The sequence below is a fragment of the Apodemus sylvaticus genome, chromosome 3 (assembly GCF_947179515.1).
Source record: "Apodemus sylvaticus chromosome 3, mApoSyl1.1, whole genome shotgun sequence".
Classification (NCBI taxonomy): Eukaryota; Metazoa; Chordata; class Mammalia; order Rodentia; family Muridae; genus Apodemus; species Apodemus sylvaticus.
In genome coordinates, this window is record NC_067474.1 from 74,915,034 (window position 1) to 74,929,770 (window position 14,737).

General features: G+C 54.2%; 2 protein-coding genes across 8 annotated transcripts in view; both read right to left on the reverse strand.

Annotated features, from left to right (window-relative positions):
- The window catches only part of Akna (AT-hook transcription factor), a 47,668-nt gene extending 46,319 nt beyond the window's left edge, over positions 1–1,349 (reverse strand). The window contains exon 1 of one of the 2 annotated variants that reach the window (XM_052176621.1): positions 1,290–1,349. The gene's annotated coding sequence lies outside the window, so the exon portion shown is untranslated. Of the gene's footprint in view, positions 1–222; positions 520–1,289 lie in introns of those variants that run through there. The other variant, XM_052176622.1, reaches the window with a different exon arrangement.
- A 4,114-nt stretch (positions 1,350–5,463) lies between these two features.
- Whrn (whirlin) overlaps positions 5,464–14,737 on the reverse strand; it is an 85,035-nt gene continuing 75,761 nt past the window's right edge. For 3 of the 6 annotated variants that reach the window (XM_052176627.1, XM_052176625.1, XM_052176629.1), the window contains 5 exons: positions 10,295–10,366; positions 8,959–9,493; positions 7,022–7,203; positions 6,537–6,659; positions 5,464–6,200 (listed from right to left, as the gene is read on the reverse strand). In XM_052176627.1, the coding sequence (XP_052032587.1) occupies positions 6,018–6,200; positions 6,537–6,659; positions 7,022–7,203; positions 8,959–9,493; positions 10,295–10,366 (1,095 nt within the window). In that variant the 3' untranslated portion in view covers positions 5,464–6,017. Of the gene's footprint in view, positions 6,201–6,536; positions 6,660–7,021; positions 7,204–8,958; positions 9,494–10,294; positions 10,367–14,737 lie in introns of those variants that run through there. The other 3 variants (XM_052176628.1, XM_052176626.1, XM_052176630.1) reach the window with 2 other exon arrangements.

Here is a 14,737-nt window from a genome sequence, read left to right on the forward strand (position 1 = left end):
CTCTGGAAGCTGATGAAATCCCCTGCAAGAGAGCCCCGATCACATGGTTCCAATGCAAACCAGCTGGCCTCTGGGAGGAAATACCCGCGTGGGCACTTGTCCCTCCCGCGGAACACAGGGACAGCCAAGGGACAAACCCATACTGCCTGCAACACCCGTCGATTGCTTCCCACATCAGCAAGTTAAACATACTTATTTAACCCAATACAACTATTCTATTACCTCAGCAAAACAGCCCAGCGTCAACCCCTACGACTCCAGAAAAGGAACCTGGGGAATTCTTCGGGCAGCCTGTGCGTATCTAGCTTTAACCTTCATGCTTCGGATTCAGCCTATTTCTCCTGTTTTAGAGGGCAGAAACAATGACTCTTTTTAACTGTAGCGGGCTCAGCTTCTCTTCTCGGCTCTAAAACAGCTCGCGTTTGTTTTCACCAACTTTCCTTTCCAACTTTCTCAAACGCAGAATTGTTTTCGATTCTCTTCGTCCTGTCCTTTCAACTAAAGCCCGGAAAGGAGCGTCAGAAGTCTCATCCAAGATTTCACAGCAAACAGACGCAGACACTGCCTCCCTATACAGCGCAGAGACTCGCTTCGCGCCTCCCTGCTGTGCGCCTTTAGCTAAGCCGCGCCACCTCTCTGTCCCTCTTGTGTACCAAGAAGGGACTGGCCCTATTTTGGCAGCTCCTCCCACTGTGGAGAAACCCACCCACGCTGCCCCCCAAACCCCTCTGGACAAAATAAAAAAGGAGGAAAAAACTTGCGTTAGGCATCCGGGGACAGCGAGGCTCTGAGGCTGCCTGGCGGCGGAGTTGTTGCTGGGTGACCCAGTCTCACACAAATCCTAGAACAGCAGCGCCCCACCTCCCGGATCACCAAGCAACAGGGCCACGCCTGCTACCCAAACACCGCCGGCAGCCCCGCCAAATGACCACCCCTAGTCCCTCAGGACCCTTGCTTGGTAGGGGATGTATAGGGGCTGGACACAGAAGCCCACGCCCCCACTGCGCGGAGGTGGAGACTGAGGCCAGATAGGCGGGACTAGGGTGTCCGGGTGTCCGGGCGTCCCAGGGTGTGGCTAGGTCGGTGATCGCGCGCTCCAGAATCCCGGAGCCACGATCCGTCCCAGCGCGTGTATGGAGCTCCCACGTGGAGATATCTGAAGCCTCGTGGGTTCTGCAGGGCCCAGTCCCGCAGCGCTGTCCACTCTCGTCTCCACCCTCCCGAAGGGAAATACTGAGTCCCCAAAGGCTGAGTTTCACGCCCCGGTCACGCTCCCGTCCAAGTCTCACCTGCAGCTGGCACTGCGCGCCCTGGTTTCCTGGAGTTGAGCGGCAGACAAAGGCCTCCAATCCGCGCGCGAGGCGGGGCATGCCTGCTTTGCATAATACCCGCAGCCCATCCCAGAAGACAGAGGGGCGGGCTTTTGGGGGCGGAGCTTCTGTGAAATCTACCAATCATTGAGAGGCTGGCAGTCTCTTAGACTTTGCCTGTCTCCGGGAAACAGGTTGCAAGGCTAAATGGGCCGAAATCTCAAATCTATTGGGCTGCATCTCCCCGTACGAGCCTTCCCTAGTTTAGAAGGGGAAACTGAGGGCCGGAAGGGAGGATATCTATGTGAGATCCACGGAACCACCATGAGGAAGAAGTCACTAAGTTTGAGGACAGAGATCAGCCGCTTACTAATTATTACTATCACTAATTTAGTAATAAATTGTGCGCTCATTATGTGGTCCTAGGCTCCCGTGAGATAGGTAGGGTCTTCTGGCTACAACACCCTAGAGATGGACCCGGAAATACAAGCCAGAGAGGGATGAGGTAGGACTAAGGTCTTTCCTCCAAAGCCTCGAACCTCGAACAATGGGAGTGTGTAGTGTCAGACTGGCCTGGACCCCTGCTCCAGTTCTGCTTGTTATTTGCCAATGCAGAATGGCAAAAATTCTAATTCAACACTATTACTTTTGGAGTTGTAGGGGGGCATTAGCTCCTCCACGGCATGTATCTACTTAACAATAGCCCCACTGCCAGATGTGCCTCAGCCAGATGTGTCCTCTCCCGCAGATGGCTCCCCTATTGCGTTTCTGGCAGACATCCCTTACACAGGCAGCAGCAGCTAGCACAGCATTGGCTGGCCCCAGTCACCAAGGGACTAGTTGGGTGTAATGGGCCCCCAAATTGTGTCTGCAATGTGCTTGCTCTACATGTGAAAATGGCAAACTGCTCAGAGAGGTTACGTGGCCTGCCCAAGGCAACACGGCTGAGGATCAAGAGAGCAGAATTTGAGGAAGTACAGACTCCTAATCAACCCTGCGCTCCTTACGTCCTGCTACCTCATTGCACACCCTGCTTCCTTCCACAGAGAGCTGTAGCTCGTTTACAGGTGGACTCGGCACTCCTCTGGGCAGGCCCGCATTGCAAGGACCCCACCCAAGGACCCCACATTCTCCTCCTGCTGGGTTTCTTCAAGCTGTGGCCGAACATGCTGGGGTCGGAAAGGCCTGTGTGCACATCACCATGGAAGCAAGCTGTGCTGGTTAGTTTTTACTGTCAATTTGACACAACCCTGAGTGGCCTAGGAAGAAGGAATCTTTCTGGAGAATTGTCTCCATCAGATCGGCCTATGGCCACCCTATAAAGATTGTCTTGGATGGGCCAGCCCACTGTGGGTGGCACCATGGCTAGGCAGGCGAGCCTGGTTGTAGCTGAACAAGTTGGTATGAATGGTTCTAGCATCAGGATTCCTGCCTTGAGTTCCTGTGTTGGCCGCCCTCAATAATGGACTGTAACCTGGGAGGGGAAATAAATCCTTTCCCCACTAAGTTGTTTTTGGTCATGGTGTTTATCACAGAAATAGAAATTATGACATGAGCTACTACTCTTCTGGAGTGGAGCCCCTTAGAGACTCTCCAGCTATCCACTCCTCATCTTTGATCACACACACACACACACACACACACACACACACCAGGGAACAGATACACATAGCCAAGGTGGACACCTGACTCAACCCCCCCACCAGACTGAAACTCTCCCAAAGCACTGGTAAGAGTGTCTGCCCTGGGTCTTGGGCTGTTGAGGGTCTGAACTTGTTTTTCTGAAGTTCACTGCCAAGGAATTTGGAGGTTTAAATTACACTGGAAACTGGGCCTGGCTGCAGGTACTGGAGAGGCTGATGTAGCAGGATTACAAGTTCAAGGCCAGCCTGGGCTACAGCTCTATCTCAAAGATAAAGATTCTAAAGAACTGGGGGTAGATCTCAGCTGCAGTGTTACCTAGCCCTGGGTTCAGTCTCCAGTACTTCAAAAATGGGTGAATGCAATTCCCTTAGAATTTAGGAGTAAAAAACTATTGGTAGCACACTGGTGAACCCCTTCAACAGCAGAGCCAGGCTCAGGAATCCTGGAAGCATAAGAAACTCATTCTTGTCCTATGCTGTCATGGAGTAGTCTTGGGGTTTCGGGGCTGTCTCTAAGGGGTTGGACCAAGTAGCAAGGTGGTAAATTGGAGACAGTACAACGTATCTATATGCCCTGTCAGTCAAACAGCAGTCCAGTGACTGGCCTATGAGCTCTCAGCCAGTCAGGAACAGCTTGGAAGCTGTGCAATCAGTACAAACCACAAGTTCCTGAGCTGGAGAAGGAAAGGCATTCTTCTGTTATACAGAATCCCCTGGGCAGGGCATCCCTGGGCCTGTGGCTGTCACTCATGGTCTGTTGTCACATTGTTGTCACTTATCACACAATTCTGGATTCCGGATATGAGACTCTGATCACCTTTGGGGGCCCTGTTACTGAGCCAACCCATGCATCTTTCAGGCAGAGAACCAAAGCACAGGGCAAGTCACCTGCCACACTCAGTTCCTCAGGAACTGAGCTGATGCTGATGTCAGAAGCCCCGAGCTTAGCAAAGCCCTCTATAGTTGGGTCAGGGTTATTTTCTCATCGAGGTGACAGACCTTACAGGGAAGGGAGGGAGCAGCCATGACCCTGAGAGGGGCTGAAGCCTTCGGCGGATGAAGGTGGGAACCAAAGCTTTGGCTTTTGGTGGGCGGCCTGGGTTTGAAAGAAAAAGATGGCCATGAGACTTGAAGCTAAACCATTGCTAGAGACTCAGGAGCCAGAGCCTTGCCATATAAATGCTTTGCCACTGAACTTCAATCCCAGCCCCAGAGCAGGATCTTGTGCAAGTCAATGGAACTGACAGTCCCTGCCTACCTTAAACAGAGCCCTGGGCCTTCTGGCAAAGGGCTGACCACACCTCTTCCAACAGATGTCATGTCAGGAGGAATGGCCTCAGGCTGGTCTTCAGGCAACAGGCTAACTCAAGTTTTGCCACCTTTATTGCCCGACACTCTCCCTCATGTCTGCTTCCAACCCCACTGGCCTTGGATGCTGGAGCAGAGGGGTCCTGTTGGGAGGGAAAGCAGGAGGAGCCCAGGACTTCGCTACCTTGGCTCTGGGCCTTGCCCACATAGACAGGCAGGTGTATCCAGCTCTGGCCCTGAGTGGAAACCCCTCTCTGTGCAGCTCAGTCTGTCTGCACTCCCAGGACTCTGTGGGACAAGGCCGCAGGTACCCCCTGGGACGCATCCTGTGCGGTGGGCCTCCTCTCCTTCCTGAATGAGTCACTTGCCTATAAATCAGGCTTCCTAGATGGTGCACAGGATGGCCAGTCTGGCATGTGTGCACACAGGTATGTGCTTGTGCCCACATGTGCATGCTCACGTGGAAGCCAGAGTTCAAACACAGCCGCCATTCCTAAGGAGCCATTCCTTGCATAGGCAAGGTCTCTCACATCAGCAATGCTTGCTGACGGAGCAATGCTGGCTGCTCTGTGAGCCCTAGGGGCCTCCCTGCTTGTGCCTCTGCAGTGTTTGGATTACAAATGTATGCTACTGTGTCTGTCTTTTCATACTGGTTCTGGGAATTGAACTCAGCATCTTATGATTGTATGCCAATTCCTTTGCTGACTATGCCAATTTTCCAGCCCCAATGTGGGTGTGGGTGTGTTTTTTTTCTAGACAGGGTTTCTCTGTGGACCCCTGGCTTTCCTGGGACTCACTCTGTAGACCAGGCTGGCCTCGAACTCAGAAATCCACCTGCCTCTGCCTCCCAAGTGCTGGGATTAAAGGCATGCGCCACCATTGCCTGGCCCAACATGTGTTTTTAAACACAGTGCCCACAGCACAGTCTATCTGGGAGCATACCTATGTGGCTTAATCTAAAAATGTTAACTTCACATTTGCAAAGTAAATTTTACCCTCATAGCTTCAGTAAGGTCCTGCAATGGGCAGGTGAGGCCCCAGCCTCGTCTCCTCTCCTCCTGTATATCCCCAACTGAACGGCTGGTGTTCAGGATTCGGTTGGTCATGTATGATGCTCTGGGTGCCCCACCTGTCCACCCCTTACATCTCCCCATGTAGAGCAATCTAAACCCCAGCCCGCAGGCAACAGCATAGAACACTGACCTTGTTCAGATTTCTTTATTGAAAAATTAAAGTCATAAGCTCTGTATATAAATACACTGACATTGCTGGTCGCCTGCAAGGCCTCTGGGATGGGCTGGGGGTGCGAAGGGAAGCTGGGGCCTGGGTGGGCCCTGAAGCACATGAAGGGAAATAAATAAATAAATAAATACCATAGGGGCACGGAGCCAGGAGGGAGGGGGTGCGACTGGTGTGAACAGGCGTGCTGGCGGCTCATTTGTGGCACTGAAGGTCCCCCTGGCAGGAAGCAGTCTGTGAACTCTCCTGTGTCCTCACAGCCTAGGCATCTGGGGTGGCAGCACCCCTCTCCAGCCTAGGGAGATGTGCTCTGCCTTCCTTTCCTTCACCTAAGAGAGTTTTATTGAGCTCCTACTGGGTTTCTGGTGCACAGGTTTGGACCTGACTTTCTGCTTGCCTTGTCTGACTCTCTTTTTCTCCTAGTCTGGGCCAGGGGACCAGGCAGGGTGTACGTATCAGGGTGGGGTGGGGACTCTGCCTGTGACCTTGACTGATAGCCCTGACCGTGGCCCCACCCCTAAAGCATCACATTGAACTCAGTGACCAGAAAGTCGATGTAGTCTCTCTCCTTGGTCTTGAAGGCCTCAGCGATGATTCGGGCGGCCTCTCTGTGCTCCTTACCCCGAAGTGTCTGCCCATTCACTTCCAGGATCACGTGGCCCACCTTGAGCTGTCCACAGTTATGGGCAGAACCTCCTCGCTGCATAGGGAGACACAAGCATGGGTCATGTGGGTACCCAGTTTTCAGCGACTGCTAAGCAGTTGGACGCTGCCAATCTCGAGGCCACAGTCCTGGCAAAGCTGGGGTTGTGTGGAGTACAAGGACACAACTTTCCAAGTCCTAGGCTAGGATAGAGCGGAGGCGGGGAAACCGTTCCTGTTAACCTGCCTGGACAGCCCAACACGTCAAGGAGCTTGCTGTTCAAGAGGGTCCCTGTGCTTGTCTCCAGGTTCTGTGTCACCTCGGGTAAGGCAAATCTTAAGGGTGAGGAGGAAGAGCTCTTTTATGTGGGGAGATGTATGCAAGGGGACATACCTGGATTGTGACGATCCTGGGTAGAGGCTGGCGTGTGTTGGCACCACCCTCAATGGCGATGCCCAGTGTGGCTGCGCTTTTCCTCACACGGACCAGGGTGGATGTTGGCTCCAGCAGGCCAGGCTGCAGGTGGAAGGAGGGTGGCCTTGATGCTTCGCAGTAGAGGGCGGTTGAAGCCTCAAATATGACACCTGGTATCCTTGGCTCTTTAATAATGCTCAAGGCCCAGATGGCCCGGCATAGCAGAGACTTGAGTCCCAGGCCTGACCTCAGACTGCCTGAGCTATTATGCTACACTAGAGAACAGCTGCCAGTCCTTGCCACCCAAGATCAGGGCAAAGTGCGACTCCACGACTCCTAGCACAGTGACCCTCTGGATGCGCCCTTCCGGCCATGCATCCTAAGGGTCGCATGCCAAGTGCCTCCTGATCCCCAGACCCTTCCTTCCAGCCTCCCCCAGGGCCCTGTGTGCACTCCTGACTCACAGGTTTGTTGGCACCCTCTGCGGTCCTCTCCGTCCGGGGCAGCTCCTTGCCATTCCTGTTCTTAGTGGATGCTGTCTGTCTGCCTCGGCCTGAGGTGCTGGCCTCTGTCTCCCCGGCGTCCACGCCACTGTCCTCGCTTAGAGTCTGCCCACTGTCTGAGAGCTGAGAGAGGGTGGAGGCTGCTGGGGACACACAAGGGGACAACAGCTGTCATGGAGGACGACTTGGGGGAGGTGATGGAGCTGGGGGTGGATGGCTGTGACATCTGACCATGCAAAGATGGAGGGAAGGATGAAGGGATACAGAGGCTGGAGGGCACCATCTCCTGACTACCAGACCTGCCAACAGGGCTCGGCCTGATGGTCACTACTTCCAGGACTTCTGCCCAGACCCCAGGCTCTGACACAAACATGAAAATAGAGTTCAGTGGGCCGACTGGGCTCCCAGAATGGGCTGTCACTTTTGCTGTTTAACAACAAATGTTACATTTGTCATAATGTCCATTTTAATGAAAGCTATTTGAATTAGGAGATTTTCTTTAACAGGTCATAATTTCGTGCCAGGCAGTGGTGGTTCACGCCTTGAATCCCAGCACTTGGGAGTCAGAGACAGGCAGATTTCTGAGTTTGAGGCCAGCCTGGTCTACAGAGTGAGTTCCAGGACAGACAGGGCTATACAGAGAAACCCTGTCCTGAAAAAAAACAAAAAAGTCATAAGTTCACAAGAAAAGCATGGTCCTTTCCATGACTACCCTGCTGTGAGCTGCGTGGTGGACGCACATCCTGTTCCCTAGCCTGCAAGGGTACTTCATTTTGTGTGTGGCCACTGGACCAACCTAAGGTCTTGCTTAAGAATGCACACTGTGGACCCTGGAGTGTTGGGCAGTAACGCTGTGCAAGCCTGGGTGAGGGAAGCATCCTCCCAGAGCCGCCTGCCCTTGTTCTCATCCTGGAGAGTGATGCCGACAGACACAGGGTTGTCAGATGCCTGTGCAGGGAGGAGCAGTGTGGGGCGGGCCTGCGAGTGCAGGGAGGAGCAGTGTGGGGCGGGCCTGCACTCACAGCTCGGCTCTAGCACTGCCTACTGCATCTCAAGCTTCAGGTGGGAAATGGAGAGTAGCAGAATCCTGGCCCAGGGCTGACAGCAGGGCTCCCTGGGTTAAGTACAAGCATGGTGTCTAGACATTACTGGCTCCCAGCACCTCCTGCCCGGTACGCCTACAGAGGTCTGCTTGATCTTCTCACACATGCCAGTTTTTTCTTGGGGTCATAGTGTGGACCTGTGGGTATGGCTTCAAGTCCTTGCTTGCCCTTCCTTCCCTAGGCTACTCTGGCTACCTAGGCTTTCCTGGCCTATCTAACATCAGGTGTCATTCTAGCCACAAGATGGCAGCAGAGCCCTGTTAACTTGCTGGACAGCCTGGGCATTCCTTAGAAAACAGGGACCCCAGCCTGGGGCTTTGTTACACTCTGAATTCTACCCACCATTCAGAGGCCCAGAGACTAGGATTGCCACACCCCTGCAATCCAGCGCCTGCTCTCTGTCAGACTGGGTGGTCAGGGGCAACAATGCCCTCCCCAAGCACAGTCTTCCAGGAGGCTGAGAGGTGAGGGATGCAGGGTGCAGGGGCAAGAGGCCCCTAACTCCATCCCCACGCAAACCCCCACTCAGTGACAGACCTGGCAGTGCTGTCTCTGTCTACTCCACATTACCAGGGAAGGTGCCACTCCTTCAGGCAACAAATGACTAGTCAGGGGCACCGGTGAGATCGAAACTCAAGTCTTGACTCCAGGCCATCTTCATTCTGACCCTGAGTTAGACCTCCTGTAGGCTAGCAGACCATACTGCAGCACCCAGCCCAGGCCGTCCTAACAGGACAAGTGACTCTAGGGACTGGAGACCCCTCCCCGTGCCCAGAGCTGGGCAACCATACTCACTGCGCGTCTGGGGCAGAGCCCGCACTTCATTCACGTCGGGCTCGCTATCCGGACGGTGCACCTCCACCAGGACAAAGTGCTGGTTCGCACCCATGGTGTCAGGGGCTTCCGAGGGTGATGGTGGTGGAAGGCAGGCCCCAGCTCCTGGGGTCTCTGCTGGAGGGCTTTTCAGGTGTGGTGGGGACTGGACCCGAGGGAAGGGGCCGATGGGGTGCTGGTTAACCAGGGCCAGGTGGGTGTCCAGCGGCTTTCTGGAGCTGGGGTTGGCGTGGGAGATGGAAGCGTAAATGGGGGAGGAGGAAGAGTCCTGTGCTGAGGAAGGTCCTGGGGGGGATGCAGTGCCCAGCGGTGGGCTGCGATTCCGTGGTGCTGAGAAGACAATGCCTGAGTGGACAGCAGAAGACAGAGGTGCAGGGTCCTCCCTCCCGGGCTTCCGTGGCTGGCCAAGCAGACGGTCATGACCTTGAGTCAGAGGTGGTGGGGGAGGAGGTGGCTTGATGCCAGGCAGATCCTCTGAGGGGGACTTGACATCATCCTGCCAAAAGACCCAACAGGAGTAAAAGTCAGAGCCCATGGTGGCTGGAAGGGACAGCGAGTGGTGCTGGACCCGGCAAGGACTGGGTCCCTGCTCCTCAGCTCCTGACCACACTGCCCTGAATAATGCAACACTCAGTGGAAAACTGTTCCCCACATCTCAGCAGCTGAGGAGCGCCAGGATCTCGACAGGTGTCTCTGGGGACCCACTCCATTCCTTTGGGAATTGAAGTTCTTGGCATCAGCAGGAGCTCATCACAAGTGACAAGACTTAATTAGTCGCAGGGTGGGACAGGAGGAGGCAGGGTGGCAGGGTGGCGGCCAGGGCCACGGGGCAAGGTGCATCTCTAAGTATAGTAGACCTACTAGAAGTTTAAGCAGGGATGAGAACAGCAGAGTGCATGATGTGTCAACCAGGCGCCTAAGGTGCAGTGTGCCTTATGAGCAGAAGCGGACCATGGCGGACCATGGCCACCAGCTCCCGGGAGCTCCTTAGGCCAGTGTCCACACTTGGACAGCTCTGACAGACACACAGGGACCGTCTCAATGCTTTCACCAAACCACTTGTCTTATTCTGGCCCCCAACTGTGAGCAAGGCGTGTGTGTGTGTGTGTTCATGTTACAGATGGGGACACAGGCAACAGAGCAGTGGAACGAGACCCAGGCGATCGGCGGGGTTGGGGGGCTCTCGGTAGAGACTATGCTCTCACCCCCCCCACCCCTCACCCCCTCTCTGTGGCTATCCCCAGGAGCCCAGGGGTCCATGGGCAAAGAAAGGGGGCACAGCACAGCAGGGCCTTACCACAGACACATCCGGGAGAGTGTTGGCGCTGCCTTGGGGGGTCTCACCAGCTCCTTCCAGGTCTAATGTGTTCTAGAAACAAGTGGACAAGCGACACGCTGAGTAGGCAAGCGCTGAGAGGAGAGCTCACCTGTTTTCCTGGACCTGGAATCTAGGACCCCAGGACACCTTCCGATGGCTGAGGCAATCCTGACACGCCCCACTCTGTGGGTATTTACCGTACCCATTCAAAGCAACACAGTGACTTTTTCTGTTAGTCACTCTGACGTAATTTTATTATTATTTTCTTGAGACAGGATCTCACGCTGCTCTCACTTTAAACTTGCCGTGCAGCCTGGGGTGACCTTGAACTGATTCTCCTTGTGCCTGCCTTCCAGAGTGCTGGGATTAGAGGCATATGCCAGTTCAGTGTATATGATGCTGGGAATTGAACATGTCTTTGCATACAACTATAACAACAACAACAACACTCTATCAACTGGGCTATGCTCCAAGCCAGGAAGCCTTTCTTCAGGACTTCTCCGGTCGTGTTCAGGCTTTCATTGAGCTACCTGGAGACGCTGGGGATATCTTAGGCTCGGGCTTTAAGTGTTGTGCTCCACAGATGCAGTACTCTCAGATCCAGGGCAGACAGAATGCTGGGGGCGGGGCATGCAGAACAAAGGAGGTGTGTGTAAGGGTGCTGTTCCCGGTAAGTGGCTTTAGCGTACTGTATAAGTGGATCCCATCTTTAAAACTATCCACATCTTCCTCCCTTCATACTGTGTGTGTTAGAGAGCAGTGGGGGCAGGGAGAGAGGCATATAGAGAGATTATTTAGGTCTCCCTCCAAGGGCATCACATGGCTAGCAGCATACAATACCCAGAGGGGTGGGGGAAGCAGCAACCAAGGAAGGCTTCCTAGATGAGGCAGGGCTGGACACTGGCAGTTGTGTGTCCATAACCAGGGAGGGACACAGAGAATGCTGAGAACTTTCTGCCAGATCTCAGTCATACTTGCCCTTGGGCCTGAGGACAGTGGGGTTGCTCGGAGATGAGTTTGTTTGCTTTCCATAAAGAAAATTCATTTTGCTTGCAACGCCCCTTCCTGACAAGCACAAGCACCGTAGGCACTGTGGCCAGCCCTCTGCCCTCCGCACTAGCCTTTGCTAAGGTTTGACTGCAGACTTGCTCTGCTGGCTTCCAGGTTACTTCCTGCGTGGGTGGGGCTATCTGGGCAGCCCACCCCTTGCCTTGCTCCACTCTCCTCCCTTGCTCCTCACGGCTCCCTACCCAGCACCCAGTCTTGGAAAAGAAACCAAATAATGCTATTCCCCACCTCAAGTGAAGCCCAGGCTCACATGATCACTTGCCCTCGCTTGCTCCCATACCTGCTGCCCCAGGGCCTTTGTACCAGCTGTCCCGGCACCTGCACCATTTGTGATTCACTTCCATCTCTCCTTTAGTTCTCGCCGCCTGAGGCCTCCCAGACCAGCTCTGTCTACATGGGCACCACACATACCACCAGCTGTCTATCCTGACCCCATTCCACTTTTCTGTACACAGGTCACAACGTGGCTAAATTATCTCTTATTCCTGCCAGGTATAAACTCAGACAGGACTTGGACCTACTGTGGCTTCAGTGCCCAGTTCAGTGGCGTCTACAGAGTAAATGAAGGAGTTTCTGTGAGTGAAAGGATTGCTTGCTTTAGCTGCTGGCAGCAGGGACCGAGCAAGCTGGGCTCTGAGGAGGGGGGCGCTGTGCTCCTTGTGGGGGCCAGTAATGATACTGGACCAAGAGGGAAGCATGACTGGAGGCAGGAGGCCCAGGCTTCATTGCCCCGGGGCCAAGCTTCGTGTATATGTATTCTGGGGTGGAGCTTCCGGTGTATGCGTTCCCGGAAGCTTGGGTAACAGAGGACCATTTTGCAAAAGCTAGTGAGGAAACCACATGCAGGACTCTGGGCCTCCTCTTGGGCCACCCCTGAGCTGCTTGAGCTCAATCCTTGTTACTGCTCCAGCATCATGACATCCTACCTGCCTCAGGGTCTCTGCACAAGCTCCTGAGCTGTCTCTTATGGCTGTGTGACCACAGGCAAGTCATAGAACCTCTCTGTAAAACGGGTAGCCCACCATGTCATACTGCTGATCTAGGGACCCTAGGTGGCTCTTCCCACAGGCCCTGGCACTGTGCTTTGGAAACCTAGGAAGTCTTGCAAACTGACCCCCTGGTGAAGAGACTGCAAAGTGTATCCTGGCCCCTAGGTGATCAGTTTCTCAGAGGGAAAGACCATGAGCCTTCCCATAATCCCTTGCCAATTGTCATCAGCACAGTGCTCTCTGGAAACATCCAAGATGGGTGGGCATCAGAGACCCCCTCTTAGTTGAGGTGACAAGGCCAGTTTGTCCACACGGGTCCTTTTTAGGGCTCCTGTCGAGCTCTGGCCTCAGCAGGAAATGCAGTGTAGTGTCTACTCCAAGAATAAAAAAAGCTTCTGCCACAGGCACGCATGGCCAGTGTTTCCTGCTGCAGGAGGTGCTGGGGGTTAGGATGAGGCTCAGACGAGCTGTCCTGTCCTGGGCACTAGGGACCTGGAGCAAACACTGACCATGAGTTAGGAGGCGAGGTGAGAGGGTCTGAGGGTCAGGCCAGGTTGAGAACTGGGTCCCCAGCTCTTCTCCATACCTTAACGTATGCACGTGTCCATTCGCCTATCATCTGTCACCTCTCCCGTGACTCCAGATCTTAGAGAGTATGACAGGCCCAGGGTTGCATGGCCACTGTTCCGGCTAATTTTATGACAACTTGACACAGGCTAGCATCATCTGACAGGAGGGAACCTCAATTGAGAAAATGCCTCCATAAGACGGGACTGTAGGCGAGCAAGCCTGTAGAGCATTTTCTTAGTGATTGATGGGGCAGGGCCCAGCCCACCGTGGGTGGGGGCCATACTTGGGCTGGTGGTCCTGGGTTCTATAAGGAGGTTGAGCAAGCCATGTGAGCAAGCTAGTAAGCAGCACCGCACTACACACACAGACACATGGCCTCTGCATTAGCTCCGGCCTTCATATTCTGCCCTGTTTGAGTTCCTGTCAGTGAGGAGCTATGGATGTTGAAGTGCAAGCCAGATAAAGCCTTTTCTTCCCAATTTGCTTTTGGTCATGGTGTTCATTACAGTGACCCGAACTAAGACTGCCATCCTATAGTAACTTGGGCAATGAAGCCAGGTCTGCGTCATAGCACCCTGGAATTGGACAGAGCCCTGGTATTTCGGGTAGGAGAGAGGACAGAAGTGGAGTACAGGATGGGGCTGGTCAGAGCACAGTGCTGGCTCCATCTGCCAGATCCAGACACTCTGGAACCCCAAGTCCCCAAGTCATGTTCCTTGTACATCTGAAATAGCCTCAGACAGCCCGGCCAAGAACTAGGGCAGTGCCAGCAGAACTCCAAGAGCAGGCTTTGAGGTCTGAGGCCACAGAGCAGAGCTGCATGTCCTGGATACTGCATCCCAGCCCAGCTGCCTGCTGCTTTCCCTAAGCCGCCAGGGCTCACACACGAACCCCGATCTGTTCTACAGCTTTGCCTGGGGCTCAGAGAGGGGAGGTCACTTGTCCAAGGTCACCCTTCAGGGTTGGGTGCTTCCCATTCAAGAGGTCTTTAAGAGCCTGTTCCGGTCCCCGACTCCACCCTCCTCCCAGCTGTGGGGGTGCAGAGCTGTCCCTCTTATATTCAAGTTGGTTCAACAAGGGTCCAGATCCTCACGCATCTGGCTTGGGGTAATGGACAAGGGGGCAGGGAAAGGGAAATGAATGACCAGGAGCATTCTTTGATAAGGCCAGGCGCAGCTCAGGTGCCCAGAGCCACCTCAGCAAACTAAGGCTCGGCTCCTCCCCACACCACTCTGCCCTCCCCAGCCATTCCCAGTTCTGCCTTCTGCTCCTTGCTTACATAAAGGTGCTATTTTCAGCTTTGTTCTCTCAGCTTTGTTCCTCCCAAGTCAGGCCACTCCCTCCCCTCCCCCTCCCCCATCACAAAATGCACCTAAGGTCTGAAGCTGGATGGCCCATTTCCCATTCTGCCTGTATAAGGGGAAACTGAGGCATTGGGGTACAAAAGCTTCCAGAAGGCCACTGGTGTGTGTATGGTGGTGGTGGCATTAGATTTCTGTGTAACAGAAGGGGAAAGGGGAAGGAGAAGGACCACTGGTGTGTGTGTGTGTGTGTTGGCATTAGATTTCTGTGTGACAGAAGGGGAAAAGGGAAAGAAGAGACCTCACAGGGAGAAGTATGAATAAGGCAAGGAGGGGTTCCAAAGAAGAGACAGTGGGAAGAAGGCAGACAGCTCAGCAAAGGGAAAATCAGAGACACAGAGAGAACAACCAGGAGCAGGGTTGGTTTGAAAAGAGCTTGTCACCTCAGGACAGGTGGAGAATGGTGGGGTGAGTGGGGAGACAGAAGACCTGGC